Source organism: Phodopus roborovskii, unplaced genomic scaffold, assembly GCF_943737965.1.
Source record: "Phodopus roborovskii unplaced genomic scaffold, PHOROB, whole genome shotgun sequence".
Classification (NCBI taxonomy): Eukaryota; Metazoa; Chordata; class Mammalia; order Rodentia; family Cricetidae; genus Phodopus; species Phodopus roborovskii.
In genome coordinates, this window is record NW_026125052.1 from 20,298,802 (window position 1) to 20,317,323 (window position 18,522).

General features: G+C 44.9%; 1 protein-coding gene across 1 annotated transcript in view; it reads right to left on the minus strand.

Annotated features, from left to right (window-relative positions):
* Window positions 1–18,522, minus strand: part of Marchf10 (membrane associated ring-CH-type finger 10) — a 91,083-nt gene that overhangs the window by 60,153 nt on the left and 12,408 nt on the right. Inside the window, exon 4 of the mRNA XM_051178967.1 lies at window positions 11,908–12,024. Coding sequence (XP_051034924.1) covers window positions 11,908–12,024 — 117 coding nt within the window. The remainder of the gene's footprint in view (window positions 1–11,907; window positions 12,025–18,522) is intronic.

Consider the following 18,522-nt stretch of genomic DNA (forward strand, 5'->3'; position numbering starts at 1 on the left):
GAACTAAGTGGAGAGGAGTGCGGGGTAAGGGGGGCCGGTCTCTCTTTTGGATTATGTTTAGATGCTGATGGGAAAGCCCTCTGCAGAGCTGTCTAATGCAAGCAGGGAAGAGGCGGATTGAGGGTGCTGGGGGCGGGTGTCATCCTAAACACCGGTGGGAATAAGGTGTGAGGTAGGAGAGAGGCTGGGATGAAATCAGGGGAGGCTAAAAGGTAAGAGAGAGTTGAGCTGAGACACTTGGGCAGCTTTGAGAAAAGCCTGGAGGTTGCTGGCTGTGAGCCCATGCAAAGTGGGATGGCATTTCCTTTAGCAGTATCAGCGGCCTGGGTGTGGCTCAGAGACCACAAATGGACAGGATTCGAAAGACAAAGACAAGGGAGAGATCTGGGCTTCTGAGGAAGGGGCGGCCTGAATTTGAGCAGGGCCCCCCAGGAGGTTGAGGAAATGCCATAGCAGAAGTGACCACAGGCGGAACTGGGAGAGGCCTACAGAGCAATAATCACTTAGGATTTAGGAATGGAATCTTTTGGGGTGACAATAAGATGCGGGAAGTGTCATTGGGGTGTGCTGTGTGTGTGTGTGTGTGTGTGTGTGTGTGTGTGTGTGTGTGTGTGTGTAGCACTTGAGATGCATTAGGAACTGAGAACCCAGGGTGTGGTTGGGTTATCTCCATCATTAGATAATGTGTCTGGAGATCAGGCAGGGGAAGGCAGAGAATGAGCTGCTGGCTAGAGCCGCAATGAATAGGGGAGTGTGATCATAGGGACGGCGAGGGGAGATGGTAGAATCAAACTGCACAGGACAAGGAAACGCAGGAGCCATGCTCTGGAGCAGGGTGAGAGCCCCTCTTCTTCCTGGTCCTGACAGGGTGGTGTTAAAGGGATAGAGAACGCCCCCTGCAGGAAAGTCTTGCAGGTGCAGTGTCAGGTAACTTCCTTCCCAAGATGGGGAAGGAAGCTCTTGGGGAGGAACTGATGTCCGTTTCCTGTAACCCGACAGCTAGCTCATCACTTCAGTTTCCATGAAGTGATGGCAGGATCTGACTTAAAACCTGACCTGAAAATCTCATTCTCTGTGAAGCTTTCTCCTTGTTTTTGTTTCATTCAAGCAATCAGTTATCCTCTCATTATGTAGCTTAGGTTGACCGCCAACTCACGATCCTCATCTTGCCTGCTGAGCACGGGGATTGCGGGGTGTGTGCCACCACAGCCAACTCCCCTTGATTTTTTTTTTTTTTTTGTCAGATGGACACTGTCTTGAGCTGCAGGTTTTTGTAGGATGTCTTAGTTTAACCACACCCTTGATGACCTGAGGGAGGAGTGTGGTTTATTCATTACCCAGCACTCCGAGCACCTAACACATTGTGAGGTACAGAATTGGTTTGTAATTTCTGCATTTTAGCTTATTATTCTAAAATTTAAATTTGTTTTATTTTTAATTGACAAATAATTGTATTTTAATTTTTTTAATGAATGAAACATTATGGAAGCAAAATGAAAGGCTATTTTAGGATGAAATGTTATGTTATAAAATTTATATAATGCAGGCCCCATCTGAATACCAGCCTCTTGCAAGTGAAAAAATTTAAGATTTTGATATCTTAATTTTAATTGGTTTCTAACAAGTTTTTTTGTTGTTTCAGGAATTAATTGGAACCGTTTTTAAAAAGCAGGTAATTTTAATAAAACAAAGTACAGTGAGATGCATAGTATTACAAACGGGGAAAGCAGGGCGTTTCATTATAATCTCCTCTGCAGTTTCTGAGCTGCTAAGTCCAATTAACACAGAGAACTATTTGGGTCAGAGGCCAGCAGTTCTTGGTACCAGCGATTTCCTGGAGCTGGGATCACTATCGGAGCTGGTATCACGCTGGCCTCATGCAAGGATGGGGCTGCTTTGCTCACCTCCTGGGAGAGGCAGGACAACTTTGTGGAAGCATCCCAATTTAAGCTGACAGTTGTCCCATTTTAATGTCATGTTCTATTTTTAAATCACCTGGTGGAACTCCAACAAAATGCACAAGCGAAGGATGAACAGTGCCTGCCGGCTCGCCTAGCTATACAGTTGTGGACTATGCACTCCCACATGGCTGCTGTAGCAGACCTTCAGCCCCCAGGTTTGCACGAAGAAAGGGACAAGTGTCTAACCTATGCCCAGAAAGACCATCCAGTGCAGCCTGATGGGTTTCCAAAGTCCAAGTATGCCCTGAGGAGTCACTTGGAGGCTGTTCTGAGGGTTCTCCATCCTCTAAGGCCCGCAGCCCGCTGTTCTTGTTGTCTCTATGCTGACCTACCTGTGGCAAAGGGAATTGTGTGTACCCACTATTGTAGTAAAGCAAGCTGGTCCTTTGCAAGTGGTCTGCCAGGAAAAGAACGGAAGATTGGCAGCCTCACCCTTCTGTAGTGAGATAGTCCTTCTGTGGCACTGACCACGCCAATTGGGGGGTGGAGCCATGGGCGGAAGGGACCTATGGAAGGAGGTCGGAGGGGGCCAGGAAGGCGCTCTCTTTCTGGCATGACTCGGACAGGAGAGGATCGGGTTGAATTTCCTGGTGTTCATCTGTCTAGGTTGTAAGTTATTTCTCCCTGAATAAACATCTATTCGGCCTATTTGTTTATCCTGATCCTTATTTACCGCAATACCCTTCTGTCATTCATTTCACACCAGCTCACAGTGACCTGAAGGTCCATATTCTGGCTGTTCCAGCTGCATGGCTCTGAATTAGTATATGGTTATTTGCATATGGTTATTTCTAGCACGTCGGCCATCAAATGAGCTCTAGCCATCTACTGAATGCATGACGGCCAATGGAAATGCATCCATAAACAGTGTCTTTTCTTTCTTTGTCTAGATCAGTAGCTCTCAACCTTCCTAATGCTGTGACCCTTTAATATAGTTCCTCATGTTGTGAGGACCCCCATCATAAAATTATTTTTGATACTACTTCATAACTGTAATTTTTGCCTCTGCTATGAATCGTGATGTAAATGTTCTCTGACAATCTTAGGTGACCCCTGTAAAAGGGTCGTTCTACCCTCCCCCAGGGTCTAAGGGAAGGAGAACTTACCCCATGGGGAGCCTGAACCCAGAGTGTATTCTGAGAATTCACAAGAGTAACAGCAGTAGCTGGACCTCCAGAAAAACCTAGGGTACTTTCCCCAGACCGCGTGCCTCAAAGAGTTGAAGAGATGTCTCCATGAGTCAGGCTGATAAGCACCTTCCTAAATTATCCCAAAGACAGTGGGTTAAGACAGGGGGATTTTAAATAAATGGTTGTTGGGTTGAACAGATGGGTCAGAGGTTAAGAGCACAACCATCTATAATGAGATGTGGTACCTTCTTCTGACCGGCAGAACACTGCATACATAATAAATCTTCTTATGTAATAATAATAATAATAATAATGATGATTGTTATCCAATTTGCTTCCAGAATGGTTACTCTTACTGTAGCCTGTTAGAATGACTGGGAAGGGTGAGGTAGAGATAAGATGGCCAGGGAATCCATTACTACAATAATCCAGACAGACAGACAGACAGACAGATAGGACCCAGCAAGGGAAAATGCATGGGCAGATTCTAGAGAAAAGACAAGACTTTAGTAGTGTCTGCTGTGAAGTAGGAGGGACTAGAAGAGGAGGAGGGGTCTCACACAATTTCAGAACACAACTTCCAGAATTCTGGCCAGGGTAGAAATAGAAACACAGGAAGAGGAACCAGCCTGAGCTGAGCTGATGCATTCAGTCACATGAGCCTGTGGGGCTTGAGGGCCACTTGGGTAGACAAACCCTCAGCCAAGATGGTAAACAAGCTCAGAGGAAAACTGCCACAGATCCGTGCTTGTCAGACTGTGGGATGCATACTCGCTCTCCATGAGGCACTTTTTTGGAGGAGGTGGGGGGAGGTGGAAGATGTTGTGTGCAGAGACACCACTTGCCCAGGTGCATTTCCAGGGTGAGGGGATCTGTGCTAGAGTTAAAAGGGCAGCTGAAACAAACACCACACCAGGTGTTAGAGATGACTCATGGCCTCCTAGGTGGGGCCCTTTGGCAGTTAAAAGCTGTGTGTGTGTGTGTGTGTGTGTGTGTGTGTGTGTGTGTGTGAGAGAGAGAGAGAGAGAGAGAGAGAGAGAGAGAGAGAGGGCTGTCTCATCAGCACAGCAGCCTGAGGTCAGGAGGGAGAAAGTCTTGGACCTCAAGAACCCCACAATGGACACGCTGAGCTACTCAGAAAATTAAAAGTGTGACTCATGGAACACAGATGTCACATCCCAAGCTGTGGATGCTTTCATGACTCTGCTCAGGGTGTCAGTGGGCTGACAGTGACAGATTAATGACAGAACAGCCACCCAAGAGCCCCTCGAAAGGGAAGAAGTGAGAGTTTTATAGGAAGGGTTGGGTGAATAAGCAAGCAGGTAAGAGGAGATACACAATGCACCTGGGACACGATCACACACACACACACACACACACACACACACACTTAGAGGCTGGTCCTCTTAATCACTGAGCCATCTCTTTCAGAGGACCCAGGTCTGGGTCATCTCAGCACCCACATGGCAGCTCACAACCATTTGTAATTCTAGTTCCAGAGGATCTGATGTTTCATCTGGTTTCCTTTGGCACCAGGTACACATGTTGCGCAATTCATATATGGAGGCTCTCATACATATAAAATTAAAGGTAAAATTTTATATATTATTGTGTGTGCACAATGTGCATGGGTAGACATGCTATCCCCAAAATGTGGAAATCAGGAGAGTCTGTTCTCTCCTTTCACCTTTATGTATGTAGATGCCGGGCTAGAACTCAGGTTGCCAGGCTTTCACAGGAAGTGCCTTTACCCACTGAGCTATCTCTCTGGCCCTACTTTTTATTTTTATGATTGTTTTTAGTTAGTTAGTTTTTAGTTAGTGTCTCAGGCAGCCTAGACTGGCCTTGAACTCACTATGTAGTTGAGGATGATGACGACCTTAAACTCTCCTAGTCCTCTCCTAAGTGCTGAAACTACAAGTGTGGACCATGGCCACTGCTGTGGTGCTCAGCATAGTTTTGGATATTTGCTACCCTCATTTAGGGATGGGACACTGGTAGTATGTGTGTGTGTGTGTTAATTTTCCATCTTGTTTATTTCAATATAATGTCTCGCTATCTAGCCCCAACTGGGCTGGAACTGCCTATACAGACCAGGCTGGCCTGAAACTCACAGAGATCAACCTGCTTCTGCTTCCTGAGTGCTGGGATCAAAGGGGTGTGTCATCATGCAGGGGTGGGGTCCCATCCACCTTATATGTAGAGACAGGGTCTCTCAGTCTGTAGATCACTGATTAACAAGATTGAGATTGGCTGCTAGGGAGTGATGAAGAGCCACCCTCCCCACAGACCTGTGCCATCATGCCCGGCTTTTACTTGGGTGCTTTGGGTCTGAGTGCTGATCGGAGTGTTTGCCCAGCTGGTACCAAGCCAGCCTCAACAGGTTACTTGAGGAGGCTTTGTTTTTTAATCTCCTGAGTCTGTGTGGATTCTCATGGACAAAACGATTACCATGTTTGTGTTGGGTAACAGCCTTCCTTGGAGGCTTGCTTTGCTTGCCAGGAGTTTTGGGTGACCTCACCGGAGTAAACATCACAGTGGTGAGCAGGCCTAGGCCATGACCAGCTGTTCCTTGGTATCAGGCAAACTGCCTACGCCATTTTCCAGACTTTGAGACCTGCAATCTGAAGATTTAGTTGCTCTGCTGCTAGAGTTAAAGGACAACAACCCCATTCCTATCAGCAAAGTGAAGGATGCTCTTGAAAAGCTGGGCTGAATCATGTCTTTCATTTTATTTGTGTGTGTGTGTGTGTGTGTGTGTGTGTGTGTGTGTGTGTGTGTGTGTGTACACCATGAATGTACAGGTGCCCATAGACCAGGGAGTTGGAATTACAGATAGTTGTGAGTGACCTGATGCAGATGCTGGGAACAAAATGCTGGTGTTCTGGAAGAACACTTAATCACAGAGCCATCTCTCCAGCCTCTCCATCTTCCTTCTTAGTGTAGGATGTACACAGACTGCTTGTCTTCAGTCCTTGAGGCTAGTACCTTTGGAACAGTGTCCCTTCCAGCATGGACACAGGATCCAGAAGATGAGGAAGGCTCATGTTGAGTCTCTTCATGCAAGCTTGCTGTTCCCCATAACCCCCTCCCTTTATCCTAGGCTAATCAAGTATCTTCCTCATTTTCTATGGGGACATCAGGTCACGTCTATTCTCTGTTAAGGTACAGAGGATAGATACCTTGGTGTCTGTGACAGTTTGGATGTAATTGTCTCCCATAAACTCACAGGGAATGACACTATTGGGAGGAATGGCCTTGTTGAAGTAGGTTTGGCTTTGTTTGGAGGAAGTGTGTTACTGTGGGGGTAGACTTTGAGGTCTCCTATGCTCAAGATACCACCCAGTATCTCAGTTCATTTCCTGTTGCCTGCACAAGATGTAGAACTCTCAGTCACTTCTCCAGCACATGTTTGCCTGCACACCACTGTGTCCCACCATGACAATACTGAACTGAACCTCTGAACTGGAATTCACACCATTAAATGTTTTCCTTTATAAGAGCTGCCGTGGTCAGCTGGGCATTGGTGGCGCACGTCTTTAATTCCAGCACTCTGGAGGCAGAGGCAGGTGGATCTCTGTGAGTTCAAGGCCAGCTTGGTCTACACAGTGTGTTCCAGGACACCCTCCAAAGCAATACAGAGAAACACTGTCTCAAACTCCCCCCCCCCAAAAAAAAAGAGTTGCTGTGGTCATGGAGTCTATTCACAGCTATAGAAACCCCAACTAAGACAGTGCCCCTATCAATCCCAGCAATGGTGAAGGTTGGGAAGATAAATGCTACTATCTTCTTCCATGGACACTGCTTTATAATTATCCAACTTCCAACAGGATAGGTAGAGCTACCTTCTATTCCTCTGGTAAATTCTAATTGGATGAAATAGTTTACCATGTTGTTCTTCAACCCTCTAGACTGGTTTATAAGTGCCTACATTAGGTTGGCTTTTAAAAACGTGGCCTGGCATGGGGCAGAGGCAAAGAAAAATTTTCAAGAAGCCACAGAACCTGTTTCTTCATTGTTACCTGTTGGAGCATCACTTGTGGTAGAATTGGCTAACAGTTTATAGACATGATTTAATGTTAGCTTATCACTTAGAAAGTTCCCTCATTCTCACGATGATCTTGCAAGATAAGCATAATACAGTAAGTGTTCCCTTGGAGAACTGAAACATTTTGCCTAAACTCACAAAGTGACAAAGGTCAGAGTGGTCTTCAGTTATGTTTTCCATGATGGCAAGCCACAAACTTAGACATACCACAATAAATAACATCTCGGTAATAGACTTGATAGAGATAGCTTCATTTTGGACTTAAACACAGCCTTTACAGCCCAAGGAAAGCCTCTGGCTACAGAGAGAGGAGCAGTCATTGGGGAAACTGTGTTTGGTGGAGATCTGTCCACCTTGAAGCAGGTGTCTGGAAATGATAGCTTGACACCAGAGCTATTACTTGATGGTTTGTCCCAAGCTCATCAGAATTGTGACAGTTGGAGTCTGGGTTAAGAAATGAACAAGTGATGAAAATTGCAATACAAGTGTCAACATTTGGTCGGGGCATGCTTCAAAGAATGACAGAATGTTGGAAAAATTTCCATGAATTCAGCAATTGACATTCACAGTAGCCACTCAATTCAGAGGATAAGCCTGCCCTCACAAATCAGATGCAAAACATTACCCAGAATTCTAGGTCTGGGAAGGAAATGATGGGGCACACCCCCTACCCTGAGAGGGGCTATTTGGTTTACAGAATCTCACTTGTCTGTATCCTTTTCTAGCCCTTTTCTGATAGGCCAAGGATGTTTTGCCAGGTGTGACATTTAATACACCGGGCTCTGGTAACAGGATCTGTCTGGCCTGGTTTTTCTTTAGGAAATGCCAACTTTCTTCTTTCTTCTTAGAGTCTCTGGGAGAATAGGTCCAGCACCCCTGGCATCGTGCACCCTTTAGAAGGAAATTTATTTGATAAGTCATGCATTCCCTCAGGGATTGGAGATACTGGAGGCAGGCCAAGGTGTTAACAACTGGACTGCTATAGAAATCTGAGGAAGGGCTCAAAGTTGGGAGGGAAATATCCAAACTAATGTATGAGCCTAAATGACTAAAGGTCTTTCTTGCATCTGTTTTTAGTCTCCTAAGGGATCTTGATCTTATTTATTTATTTATTTATTTATTTGGTACCAAACATGTATTGAGCTGAGTCGAGGGGGGTGGACATTCAGTATTCTGGTGTCTCATCATGCTATACCTCTGTTTTTGTGTCCAGAGTCAAACATCCTAGTATCCCCAGTGTTTCAAATGAAGAACTGTGGAAAAGTAAGATTCTGTCTCTTTGTTCAGTGAGAAGGCAGGACATGGAGATTCTATACCAGTAAGACTCAAGCACTCTGGATAGTATTTGAAGAACTAAATTTGATTTGCAAGCATTGCTTCATAGGCATGGTGGCACAAAAATCGCTGTTCTTGCCATCATCTTCCTTCTCCTCCTGTCCCTCCTCTTTTTTTCTCCACACAGATCTCACCATGCACCCTTGGCTGGCCTGGAACTTGCTCTGTACACCAGCCAGGCCTCCAGCTCAGAGATCCACTTATAGTAAAGGTATGCACACCACACCTGGCCTCTGGGGTTTACTCTTCTAATAGAAATGGTCAATATTATGCAATGTCCGTTGTTACTTTGTGTTGAGTACAAGTAAATATAAAATTGAGTGAGAAAACCAGATCCAAGTAATCTATTATCACAGAAGCTATTTCACATAATTACTTTTAAGTGGATAGCCATGTCCTCGTTTGGAAGTGGTCTGAGGGCTGGTACAACCAACCATGCTTGAAAGGCTGTTTCTTTTATAGCGGGAGGAAAAAGCTACAGGAGTTGTGACAGCAGCTTGTCCTGTAGTGCTGGCAGAGAGGAGCAGCACACACATCCAGAGTGCTCCAGAGGCATGTGCCATCCCTGCTGCGAAATCATGACTGTGACCTGGGGTGTGACACTCTGCATGGAAACAAACACCAGGACCAGGTGTCCATTTGTTCCGGAATCCCAATCTCGGAATTGCTATGTGCTGCTGTCTGACTTAAAATTATATCACATTTTTTTCTTATCTGTCCTTGTTTCTTTTCTTTTTTCCATTCTAAGTGTAAAAATGCCAGAATCTACCTTAGTGCTAAAAATAAGTTGTTCTAGCCAAACCAGCTTTAAGTTTTGGCTTAACCTCATTCCCCTGGCTCCGTAGTAGCAGGTCTTATATTTAGTCCTTGGCCATCAGGAAGAGACCCAGGTGAAGCCTTCTGGCTGCTGCCAGTGTACTGAGATGGTTCTCTTTCACCTTCAGACTCTAGGTGGGATAGTTTATTGTGAGCTTTTATATCCCTTAATAGGGAGTATACATCTTTCCTGGAGAAATAGCTACGTCCATAAACATCAATCACTGATGTTTTTTAAGGTGTCTTTTGAACGTTAAATAACCACTGTGTGAACATCGTAGATTAAAGAAGAAATCAAGAGCTTGATTGATATCAGGTATCCAAGATCTGTCTCAGAGATCCACGCTACTGAAAGGAAAGAGGCAGTCCCTGCTCTGTAGTCTGTTTCAGCCATAAAATATTAAATAAGGACTCATAAGGGGCATTCTACTCACCTTAAATCAATTCGCCTTGCTAATTGTTGGATGTAGTCTGTGGTCTTTAGCTCTTACACAGAACAAGTGAAATTCTTAGACAGAGAAGAACTTAAACATGAAACACGGAGGGAGAGCGCAGTAGTTGAGCTCTGTTCTGCGGTCAGCACATCTGGGCTGGAGTGCCCACCCCACTGCAAACTGCCTGTGAAACTGTAGCTAAGGCTCCTTAGGACTACTTGAAGCAAGTTGTCATCTGTAATGTGGCCAAGGTGTGTGTGTGTGTGTGTGTGTGTGTGTGTGTGTGTGTGTGTGTGTGGTACACTAGTGGACTCAAAGAGAATACTGGTTAATGTTTTGTCAGCTTGATATAAGCCAGAGTCATCTGGCAAGAGGAAATATCAATTGATAAAATGTCACCATCGGTCTGTAGTCAAGTCTGGGAGGGGGCATTTTCTTGATTAATGACTGATGTATGAGGGCCCAGATCATTGTTGGTAGTGCCACCCCTGGGAAGGTGGTCCTGGATGGGATATATTAAAAAACAAAAAACAAAACAAAAACAAACAAAACCCAGAAAACCGAATGAGCTATGTAGAGAACAAGCCAGTAAGAAGCATCCTTCCATGGTCTCTGTTTTAGTTCTTACCCTGACTTCTCTTCATGAAGGACTCTAAGATGAAATAAACTCTTTCCATCTCAAGTTGCTTTTGCTCATGGTGTTATCACATTAGGAGAAAGTAAACTGAATTGGTGTGGGGTGCTGTTAGCCCAGACTGGCCTCTAACTCCTGATCCTCCTGTCTCTTAAGTACTGGGATTATGGGCATGTGCCACTATGCCCTGTCTATACATCTTAATATGCATACACCAAGCCAAGTGTGGTGGCATATACCTAGTGTTTGTGAGGTAAAGGCAGGAGGATCAAGAGTTCAAGGCCACCCTTGGCTATATAGCCAGTTCCAGGCTAGCCTGAGATACATCAGACCCTATCTTAAAACCATAACAATAGATAATGGATAAACATACACGTATGAGAATTATGAAATGAATTTAAATTAGAGTAAACAATGGCTATTGTGAACGCTATCATATTGCTGTAATACTATATTGTTCTTAACTGTTACCAAGTTACACACAAAAATATTTAAACAATTGCCAGTTGTTGTTATAGTTTCATTTTACTCTTCCTGAATTTGAATTAAAACCAGAGACAACAGGACTAGCAACTTTAGCATCAATGCACATCTTATAGACCATGAATGTCACCACCAGAGGACAAAAGTGAGGCTCAGCTTGGATGTGACCAGTGGTGCTTAGGATAGGAGAACCTGGCTCCTCTCTCTCTCTCCTTTCTCTCTCTCTCTCTCTCTCTCTCTCTCTCTCTCTCTCTCTCTCTCTCGATTTATTATTTTATTTTATTTTATTTTCTGAGACAGGGTTTCTCTGTATTGCTTTGGAGCCTGTTCTGGAACTCACCCTGTAGACCAGGCTGGCCTCGAACTCACAGAGATCCGCCTGCCTCTGCCTCCCAAGTGCTGGGAGTAAAGGTGTGCGCCACTAATGCCCAGGCTTGGCTCATGTCTCTTTTGCCTTTAGGATTTGCAATAGGCTTCTATCTTATTCATTTCTGTGCCCATATGTGCGTGTGTGTGTGTGCATGCATGTGATGGCATGTGTGTGTGCATGCATGTGATGGCGTGTGTGTGCATGCATGTGATGGCGTGAGTGTGCATGCATGTGATGGCGTGTGTGTGTGCATGCATGTGATGGCCAGTTGTCCGGACAGCGGAGGTGTTGTACCTTGGGTACCTCATACCCAGGTTTTCTCTTCTTCTTTCTCTTTATTTTTTCCTTTTGAGATTGGGTCTCCTGCTAGCTTGGTGTTTTCCCAATTCTGGAGGGTTATGTGGGCAGTGAGCTCCAGGAATCCTCCTCTTTATCTCCCCAGCTCTGAGATCCCAACTTCACACCACCACACTTGGCTTGCTTTTTTTTTTTTTTTTTTTTTTTTTTTTTTAATGTGGGTTCTGAAAGTTGAATGTAGTTTCTCATGTTTGTGAAGCAAGCACTTTAACCACTATTAGTGCCAATACATACCTTTTGGAGCTGGCTTTTTTTTCTAGCACATACATGTATGTGTGCGCATGTACACACACACACACACACACACACACAGAAGCAAAAGACTTAAATTCTCCATACCTGTTTGGACGATGACCCACTTGAAAACCGAGATCTGTCACTTGCGTCTTTCCCCCATAGCGGACCCTGTTTCTTCTCATTTGGGTCTTTTTTGAATTCCTGTCGTTTCAAACAAGCCTAGAGAACACACACCAGAGATGAGAAAACGCTGTCTTTCTCTTGGGTCTGTGACTAGTTTTAGCAATTTCAGGCTTAATACCAACTTGAGAGGCACGAGGCAAATGACATTTATCTCCAGCTGTTCATGAAATATCTGTCCCCGGGTTCAAAGACCAGGTGACACTCTTTCCTCCCTTTACCCCAAATCCCAGGTCAAACCATCAGCCACTGCTTTAATAAATATAAACAATAAACACACTGCAGGACATTTTGTGAAGTGTCGTATTTTACTTTCGTTTTAAAAATATTTTATTTCTGTCTGTATGTACATATCCATGTGAGTGGTGAGTGTATGTGCCAGAAGACACCATCAGATCTTCGGGGGCTGACACCACAGGCATTTGTGAGCCACCCTATATGGTTGGGAAAGCTGAACTCTGGTGCTCATGGCTGAGCAGCAAGTGTTCTTGATTGCCCAGCCATCTCTCAGCACCTAGAACAGTCGCCTTTTTAGGAAGGTTGTACCCAAAATGCTATATCAACTTCTTCCAGTCTTATTCCCTCCGTGGCACCCCGTCTTATCACCTCTTGAGTTATCTATTCCTGGGCCATTTCTTAGTTACGGAAGAATGTTCATGCATCTGCCAAATGCTATCCTCTCTGCTCGGAAGAGCTTCCTTGTGTCCCCTGGGCTCAGCCTGCTGATCACTAAGATCCAGCCCATGTGGCATCACCTCTTTCCCTCTGTCTGGGCTGAGTTAATTGCTAATGAAGTGGCCTGCCTTCATCTGCAGCTTCAACAGTTACCCATAGTCATCTCTGGTGCACAAACATGAAGTGGAAGATTCCAGGAATAAATAATTCATAAGTTCTGAATCTTGCACCATCCTGAATAATGTGATAAAATCTCACTTCATCCCACTCTTTCCTGCCCTGGACATGAATTATCTCTTTGTCCAGCGTGCACTCTGCAAGCTGCACTCCTATTACTCACTTTGTAGCTGTCCATTTATCAGCTCTGCTGTGGCATATCAAAACACTGTTGCTGAAGCCATCCTCATGTTATTTAATGACGGCCCCCAAGGGCAAGAGCAGTGATGCTGGCAACTGTGCTACTGTGTATCATCAGAACCGCTCTTTTTACAATTAGGTAGCATTGCTAATCTAATGGAGGAGGAGGCAAGGGTTTTATTCTGCTAACCATTCCAGGTTCCAGTCCATTAGAAAAGGAAAATCCAGGTCGGAACTCACAGTTAGAGCGTAACCAGTCAAGAGCAGGGAGAATAAACGCACGTATGCCTGCCTGCTCCTGCTTAGCTTTCTTAGATCTCACAGGGTCCAGCCCATGTAATGGTGCCATCTAGATTTAATGTGGCTCATCCTTCTTCAGTTAATCATCGGGACAGTCTCCACAGCTGTGCCCACCATCTGATGCAGGCACTTCCTCAGGTGAGGTCCCGTCTCAGGTGATTTTAGGCTATAACAAGTTGGCATTTTAAACTACTGGGGATGTATGATCTTGGAGGGTATCCCCTGTGACTAAAGAGGGAGGCTGCTATGTATGTATTAACACAAAGCTAATGCGTATAGTTTGAATTGTGTAATTTTCCTATTTCACTATAATCAGTTTTGTTTTACAGCTCATTTGCCCAGCTGGCCAGTAAGAGTTTGAAGAGTAAGGACCACTTCTCACCTTTTGAGTTTCTAGCATCTTGAACTGCATTTGTTTCTTTTATCAGTTTTAAAGTTGGCATACAAGAGAATGGATTTCATCATGACATTTTCGTACATGCATTGCACTGTACTTTGCTCATATTTACATTATTCTTCGTTTTGTCATTCCCTACACACATACATACATACACAAAGTAGTTTAGTAAAACAGAAATATTTTTATTGTTTTTGAGAACTTCCTACTCAGTAGTATATATACATCACTTACACCTGCTTCCTCCTCACTCCAATTCCTCCAAAGTCCCTTCCACCCCTTCTCAAATTTATGAACTACCTCTTCTTTTATAATTTATATATGTGTATATCCATATATGTGTATATATCCCACTGAGTACATTTAGCACTGTTTATGTTTCAGGCTGACTAACTGGGATTGGATAACCAATCAGGGATTTCATCGGTGGAGAAAACAGATCCTCCCTCCCTCAGCAGCCATTGACTTTAGCTCTTCATCTAGGGATAAAGTCTTGTGAAGCTTTCCCCCCATCCATGTTGCCATGCCAACTAGTATGGTCATTGTGCAGGTCTTGTATTTGTGTATTTTAATTTAAATTCTGCCGATGAGAGAAAATGAATCGTATCTGAGTCTGGCTTGAATCATATTTTTGCTTCAGAAAGTATCAGTCCCTAAATCCAAAGTAATAAAAATAAAATAACTATCATCATTTTTCTTATCAAAATTAAAATAAAATCTAGTGCCAAATACTTTCCCCTGCTCTAGGACTGAAGCAACCCAAGGACACCAGGGATTTCAACTGATATTTTAAATACCCCTCCTCCTGAAAAGCCACCAAAGCACCTGGAACTTTTCTATACTCAGAGACCCTGACTTATCTATGACCTACCAGGGTCAAATTATTCACTAAAGAAATCTGTTGTAAAGACTAACATCGTTGTTACTAAAGTAGACCTGCCATTTACCCACTTCCTGGCTGGGTTGAGAAAAGATAGATTTCTTTTGCATTTCCTCTCCACTTCCATTAGAAAAAGCATTTCCCTTTTTAAATGCCATGGGATTCAGAGTTTCCTGCCTGGGAGGTCAGGCTACAAGGTTAAGGATAGAAATGACCTGGCTGTAGTGAAACAGGCGCTTCCTGGAAACCCCCTGGGAAGAGCCACCCCAGCTCACCAACTGGTAACCTGCAGCGGGTGGACTTCTGGATTCCAGGAGAAAGAGGAGGTCTCACCCCACCAGGCTTGGAAAGGGAGAACACTCCACAATGACTGTTTTGGTTTTTACTGAAGTCCCTCCGACCATCTTTTATTTTGAACAACTCTGTCACATTAAACCATTGAAATGGACACTGGGAAGTGCTGCCCGGATCCCTATGTTGCATAATGTAAGCAAGAAAACCCAAAGAAGGGTCTGGAGAGGTGGCTCAGGGGACAGGAAGAGTTCCCAGCACCTGTGCCGCTGCACTGTGCGTGGCTCAGAGCTGCAGGGAATCTGACCACCTCTTCTGACCCTTGAAAGCAAAGCCGGCACGTGCACACACACACACACACAGACACACACACACACACACAGACACATACACACACACACAGACACACACAGACACACACACAGAGACACACACACACACACAGACACAGACACATACACACAGACACACACACAGACACATACACACAGACACATACACACAGACACACACACACACAGAGACACACACACACACACACAGACACACACAGACACATACACACAGACACACACAGACACATACACACAGACACACACACAGAGACACACACACATACAGACACACACACACAGACACATACACACAGACACACACACAGAGACACACACACACACAGACACACACACACAGACACACACACACAGACACACACACACACAGACACACACACACACAGAGACACACAGACACACACAGACACACACACACACACAGACACACACACACACAGACACCCAAGGAACAGTAGACAGTACATTTCAAAAACATAAGTTCAACAAAAAATAAGCCAAGAAACTTGAGTAAATATGAGCTGTTTTAAAAAAACTTTAAAATATATATGTTTTACAGATGTATTATGTATACAGTGCTCTGTCTGCATGTTTGCCTGCACACCAGAAAAGGGCACCAGATCTCATTATAGATGATTGTGAGCCACCATGTGGTTGCTGGGAATTGAACTCAGGACCTCTGGAAAAGCAACCAGTGCTCCTAACCTATGAGCCATCTCTCCAGCCCCTTCCCCTTTAACATATTAAGGTATTGTATGTATGTATGCATGTATGTACTTATTTTTAAGAAGTACCATAACACATACGTGGATCACAAGCAACTTGGACAAGCTCATTCTCTCCTTCCACTGTGTGGGTCCCAGGGCTCAAACTCAGATTGCCACACTTGATAGCAAGGACTTTTTTATTTTTTGTTTTTTTTTAAAGACAGGGTTTCTCTGTGGCTTTGGAGGCTGTCCTGGAACTAGCTCTTGTAGATCAGACTGGTCTCGAACTCACAGAGATCTGCTTGCCTCTGCCTCCTGAGTGCTGGAACTAAAGGCATGCTCCACCTCCACCCGGCTGATAGCAAGGACTTTACCAGTTAAGTCAATCTGGTTCTGGAGCTGTTTGTTTGGGTGAGCCCTTCCCACAGTGCTTTCAAATCAGATCACCTGCTGTTATGGGCAAGGAAGTCTGTTTCCTAAAGCCACAGATCTAAGTGGTGCCCTCCACTGACCAGTAGTTAGGTCATTGCTCCAGGTCAGAAAGTGGCAAAGCCAGCAGAACAAACACAGGCAGGACCAAGGCAAAGTTTAGACAGAATTCTTGCAGGCTGGGTAGTTTTATTTATTTGAAATTCTCTTCAAGAATGCATGTGACTATGACTTTATTTCTTTTCTCTTTCTTTTGTTTATTTTGAGACAGGGCTTCTCTGTGTAGCCCTGGCTGTCCTGGAATTGACTCTGTAGACCATTCTGGACTTGAACTCACAAAGATCCACCTGCCTCTGCCTCTGCCTCTGCCTCCTGAGCGCTGGGATCAAAGGTGTGTGCCACCACCACTGCCCTGCTTTACAGATTAGTGGGAGGGAAGATAACTATGGTAGGGCAGATACTTAATGATTTTCAGGCTGAGGAATCTTTGTGCAAACCAAACACCAATCCTCTCATGGTTACAGTTTTGCTGTGAAGGAACACAGAGACGCAACCAACACAAGTCCAGTCCTAGAAGAGCCATCCCTGCCCCAGGATTCATTTTCTTCCGATTTGTGAATGTGAATGGTTTGTCTAGTCCTTGCTGGTGACGGTTCTGTAGTGGGGGTCCTAAAGTGACCAGCTGGCTGGAGAAGGTGGAATCCTGGGGCAGGGAGGAGAGATCCAATTAAATTGCCTGCCCTTCTAGATGTCTCAACTAGTCACCCTGTGACCTACCAGCCAGGATTAAATGTCAGTGAGTCAGGGATGTGTGTGTGGTCAGACCATCAGAGGACAGCCTTGAAGTTAAAGGCAGCAGGTGACCTCTCTTCCTTCTCTTCCCCTTTGCTGGCGGCCCTTTTCCCCTACCACTTGGCCCTCTGAGGACAGCACCCGCAGTCAGGGTGCCTTCTCTGCAGAAGCTTCTACTGTGGGATCCAATCACAGAATCTGCCTGTGGGGGGTGGCGTGGGTTTTGTGACTCACTGTAACTCAACCCCGGTAAACAAACCCAACCCCAGCTCTGCCACTTTCTAGCAGAGACCTTGGGCAAGCTGAGTCCATGAATTGCCACTTGCCTAGCTGTGAGAGAGATATGGCCCGGTGTCATGAGGTTGCTAGGAAAGCAGGGGCTTCTCTCAGGATCTTAGCTGTGACCGGCCTGTGGGAAGGAAGGGTTCAATGTCCCCTGCCCATCATCACCATCGAGCTTTTGTTTTCCATCCCACGGTTTACTTATTTCTAAACTGAGTCTTTGCTGAAGCATGTGACTGTGATCTTGGTCACAGAAGAAAGAGCCCTCCTGTGTGGGGCTCAGGCACACTCATACCCTGAAGGGGAAGTCTTGTCTCTCAACCCACAGGAACTCAGTCAGCTGAGGGCCTTCTGTGCCTTGGCAATCTGGGGCACACTGTACACCACTTGGTCTTTGACATCACAGCTGTCTGGGCCCACAGTTGGGCTCAGAGGTTCTTTATTATCTGTCATCATCTGGGCTCCTGATGACCTAAGTGTCATATGAGCAGTTTCCAGTTCTGCTATAAAAAACAACTATCATAAAAATAGCCCAAAGTTTGAAAAATGAATATAGCAAGCAAGTCTTTTGTCTGTACCACCAGCTCCCAAATAACGACACAGAGACTAATTAATTATGAACTCTAGGCCTTAGCTTAGATTTGTCCTATGAGCTCTTATAATTTAAATTAACCCATTTATATTAATCTATGTTCTTATCTCTGCTATCCTTTTTTTTTATTTTTTTTAAATTTATTATTATGTGTACAGTGTTCTGTCTGCATTTGTGCCTTCAGGCCAGAAGAGGGCCCCACATCTCATTACGGATGGTTGTGAGCCACCATGTGCTTGCTGGGAATCCTCCTCTCCCTGGAAATCCCACCTATCCTTCCTGCCTAGCTATTGGACATTCAGGTTTTTATTTAGTACAACAATGTGTCTTCCCATGGAAAGCGGTCCAGTAAGCAGCACTCTTCTGTGGCCCTGCTTCGGTTCCTGAGGAGCCCCCTCAGTGGCTGAGCACACCAGAGCAGCATACCTCAAAGCTGGGCCTCAGGGTATTGACATCTCTGCTATCCGAGAGTCAGGAGGATG